The sequence below is a fragment of the Limulus polyphemus genome, unplaced genomic scaffold (assembly GCF_000517525.1).
Source record: "Limulus polyphemus unplaced genomic scaffold, Limulus_polyphemus-2.1.2 Scaffold8216, whole genome shotgun sequence".
In the NCBI taxonomy this organism is placed as follows: Eukaryota; Metazoa; Arthropoda; class Merostomata; order Xiphosura; family Limulidae; genus Limulus; species Limulus polyphemus.
Window position 1 is genome coordinate 18,370 of NW_013673826.1, and position 4,287 is coordinate 22,656.

Here is a 4,287-nt window from a genome sequence, read left to right on the forward strand (position 1 = left end):
CGTCGAATCTGAATCACTTTAAAAAAACACGGGGGTGCTTAACTTTTTTCCAGGTGTATAGTTGTCAGTGTGTGGGATATTACATTTGTCAGTGTGTGGAATATTACAGTTGTCAGTGTGTGGGATATTATAGTTGTTAGTGTGTGGGATATTGTAGTTGTCAGTGTGTGGAATATTACAGTTGTCAGTGTGTGGGATATTGTAGTTGTCAGTGTGTGGGATATTACAGTTGTCAGTGTGTGGAATAATGTAGTTGTTAGTGTGTAATATATTAAATTTGTCTGTTTGTAAAATACTAAAGTTGTTAGTGTGTAATATATTAAATTTGTCTGTTTGTAAAATACTAAAGTTTTCAGTGTGTAGTATGTTAAAGTTGACAAATAATTTGTGGTTTCTGAAACTTGAATAGCACTGTACTTCTATTATCTTGTTGCCAAGGTACTAAACTACAAACTCCTTAAATCAATATTTACCTCTATGTTCATCTAGAGTGCAGTCTGTTGGCATTTTGTAGATTTGATATATTTAAATATCTTCATGTTTCTTTATACAAACCTTTATATACCTACTTTAATATTAATTAGCCAAATATTACTTGGAAATTTTGAATTTTAACACATGTGCCTTGGTCAGTGTTGTCATGATCAGTCCAATTGGTTTTACCTGTGAACTTGACCAGTATACTTTACAGTTTTATGTTTATTGTATTATATTACTAAATTATTAATGCTGTTTTTGGCTGTATAATAAATGCTAATGTAAATGGTGTATGTATACTGTGATTAGTTATTATTTAATCTACTTAGTAGTATAAATTGTAGTTGTTGCCTGTCACACATTCTTTACACCATAAAATATAGATTTTGCTGCTGAAAGGCTCTATTAGCACTAGGGTCACTGTTGCAGTGGCTATTGTTTTCTGTACTCTAGATGCATTGATGTTGTAGTGACATGTTGCTGTGGCTATGGTTTTTAGTGTTCTAGGTATATTTATGTTGTGATGACATGTTGCTGTAGCTATGGTTTTTAGTGTTCTAGGTATGTTGATGTTGTGGTGACATGTTGCTGTAGCTATGGTTTTTAGTGTTCTAGGTATATTGATGTTGTGGTGACATGTTGCTGTGGCTATGGTTTTTAGTGTTCTAGGTATATTGATGTTTTGGTGACATGTTGCTGTGGCTATGGTTTTTAGTGTTCTAGGTATATTGATGTTGTGGTGACATGTTTGGCTACTTTTCACTTCTACTTGGTAGATCTCTTCTATGTATGTGTCCCATTCTATCTGCTTTCCCCACATGTCTATGATATTCTGCACCATTCTATCTGCTTTCCCCACATGTCTATGATATTCTGCACCATTCTATCTGCTTTCCCCACATGTCTATGATATTCTGCACCATTCTATCTGCTTTCCCCACGTCTATGATATTCTGCACCATTCTATCTGCTTTCCCCACATGTCTGTGATATTCTGCACCATTCTATCTGCTTTCCCCACATGTCTATGATATTCTGCACCATTCTACCTGCTTTCCCCACATGTCTATGATATTCTGCAACACTCCTTGTCAAATCCTGTTGGTACCACTTTATTGGTCAGCTCTCTCTTAGTTTCCTCTTCTCCACTGTCTGGCATCTTAGACACCTTTCTTTTCCATCATTGAGGTTCCTCTTGCTCTAACCTTCTCCATTAATTACTCTTTCCTGTGGGAATGTTCTCCCTTCATCATCATGCTTGAGACTGTTACTTACTCGATGGGAAATTTTTCATATTACATTGCCTTTCTTTTCTACTGCTCAGTTTTTCTTTATACTCTCTCTCTTACCTGATGCAAGTGGTGTTTTATTGGCACTGGTCTATTAGGTGCTCTGGGTTGTCCTTCTGTTCCCTATCATTCAGAATTTTTTACCAGGCCATTTGACAATAGATTATTGGTCTACACCATGACAGGATATTTTGTGGCCTTCTCAGCCACTTTTCACCTTTTTTGCTATGGTTTAATCTCTTCTTTCCATGTCCTTCTACCTTCTTTCATTCCTTTGTTATTTGTTTGCCTGATTGGGACCTTCTTGTGGATCTTTCCACTCTCAACCAGACCCTGTTTGAACCCTTGGCCAATTGTTTCTTCTTTCACCTATCCTTGAAGGCTTCTTGCCCTTTGGCTTGAGGTCAAGAGGCATTTACAAAAGGCAGATGTGTGAGGAATAACTACAGTATGCAGAGAGATAAGTATCTATTGGATATATAAGTTCAGGTAAGAAAAAAAATGTTAACTTTATGTAATTAGATAAGAAAGTCAGAATGCCATTTGTGATGATTTTGAAGTAAAAAGAGTAACCACTTGGCACTAAATCTTTCTAATCTAATAATGTATGAGGAGTTATTTTTAAGTACTTGATGTGTTAGCAAGCTGATTACAAACACTGCTAAACTACTGCTATTGTTTTTAATACCATTTTTATCTATTTTATTAAGTGGAAAAGGGTGAGAGACAGGTAGAATTGATATTTTGTCACATAAAGAAATTTTTTAAAAGAATGACATATTTTAGGACTGCTATTTTGCAAATAAATGCAAATATCTTAGAAGTCTTATTTTAACCACTATTATTAAAATTGTTTCTTCTGCAGTGAATTTGAACTAGATACCAACAGGAAAGAGATGTCTCCACACCGTCAAGACCCAGACAACAGAGAATCAAGATCTTTGTATGCTAATGGTTATGGTTCAGGTAACAGGCTTTTCTGTAGAGAAGTTTATCTCCAACATACTTGTACAAAAAAGTGTATGTATTACTCAACTAAGTTAGAATATTCAGCTTAGAAAATTACATAATAAATTATAAAGCTTTCAAGGGCAATATTTCCACTGTTTGAATGGATGTCCTGCAAGTCATATGTCATAGCAAAACTAATTTCCAGCAGCAATGAAATCTCAGAACATTCATTACACAGAACCAGTGTTCAGAAAAGTAGAATGCTTTTTTATGAAGTTTCATTGTTTGTTTTATGTAGAGCAATCAGTAATAGTAAACTTTAAGACCTGCTAGAGTGTATTACTTTATTTATAGCTGATGACACTTTTACCTTGTTGGTGCTGTCAACTGGTCTTTACTTTATTCAGGGCTGATGACACTTTTACATTGTTGGTGCTGTCATCTGGTCTTTACTTTATTCAGGGCTGATGACACTTTTGCCTTGTTGGGGCTGTCATCTGGTCTTTACCTTATTCAGGGCTGATTACACTTTTACCTTGTTGGTGCTGTCATCTCAAGGTAAAAGTGTCATCAGCCCTGAATAAAGTAAAGACCAATACATACAGTACCACTATGGGTGGGGTGAGTTTTTAACTTCTTAGATAACTAAATAATTTATATCCAGTTTTAATAATAATTACTGTCTTTATACAAAACAAAAAACTACTGATACCATAAATATGTCTTAAGAGTGATTTGCTTATAAATGACAAACTGGAACAGAAAATAAAACCCACAAATCCTTAAGTAATAACCAGATAACAAATACTAAGAAAGGAAGAGTGCCACCAGCCCTGATTAAAGTAATGACCAGTTGACAGCACAAAGAAAGTAAGTGTCACAAACCCTGAATAAAGAAATGACCAGTTGAAAGCACCAAGAAAAGAGGTGTTACCAGGCCAGCCCTGAAGAAAGTAAAGACCAGATGACAGCACCAACAAGGTAAAAGTGTCATCAGCCCTGAATAAAGTAAAGACCAGATGAAAGCACCAACAGGGCAAAAGTGTCATCTGCCCTAAATAAAGTAAAGACCAGTTGACAGCACCAACAAGGTAAAAGTGTCATTAGCCCTGAATAAAGTAAAGACCAGTTGACAGCACCAAGGATATCATTACCACAATGTTATCATTGATAGTGGTACTGTATGTATTAGATATCATTACCACAATGTTATCATTGATAGTGGTACTGTATGTATTAGATATCATTACCACAATGTTATCATTGATAGTGGTACTGTATGTATTAGATATCATTACCACAATGTTATCATTGATAGTGGTACTGTATGTATTAGATATCATTACCACAATGTTATCATTGATAGTGGTACTGTATGTATTAGATATCATTACCAAAATGTTATCATTGATAGTGGTACTGTATGTATTAGATATCATTACCACAATGTTATCATTGATAGTGGTAGTGTATGTATTAGATATCATTACCACAATGTTATCATTGATAGCGGTAGTGTATGTATTAGATATCATTACCACAATGTTATCATTGATAGTGGTACTGTATG

General features: G+C 34.9%; 1 protein-coding gene across 1 annotated transcript in view; it reads left to right on the plus strand.

The window, feature by feature from the left end:
* The window catches only part of LOC106475204 (epidermal growth factor receptor kinase substrate 8-like), a gene marked incomplete at its 3' end in the record, with an annotated part of 19,480 nt that overhangs the window by 6,421 nt on the left and 8,772 nt on the right, over positions 1-4,287 (plus strand). The window contains exon 3 of the mRNA XM_022379380.1: positions 2,632-2,732. Coding sequence (XP_022235088.1) covers positions 2,632-2,732 — 101 coding nt within the window. The remainder of the gene's footprint in view (positions 1-2,631; positions 2,733-4,287) is intronic.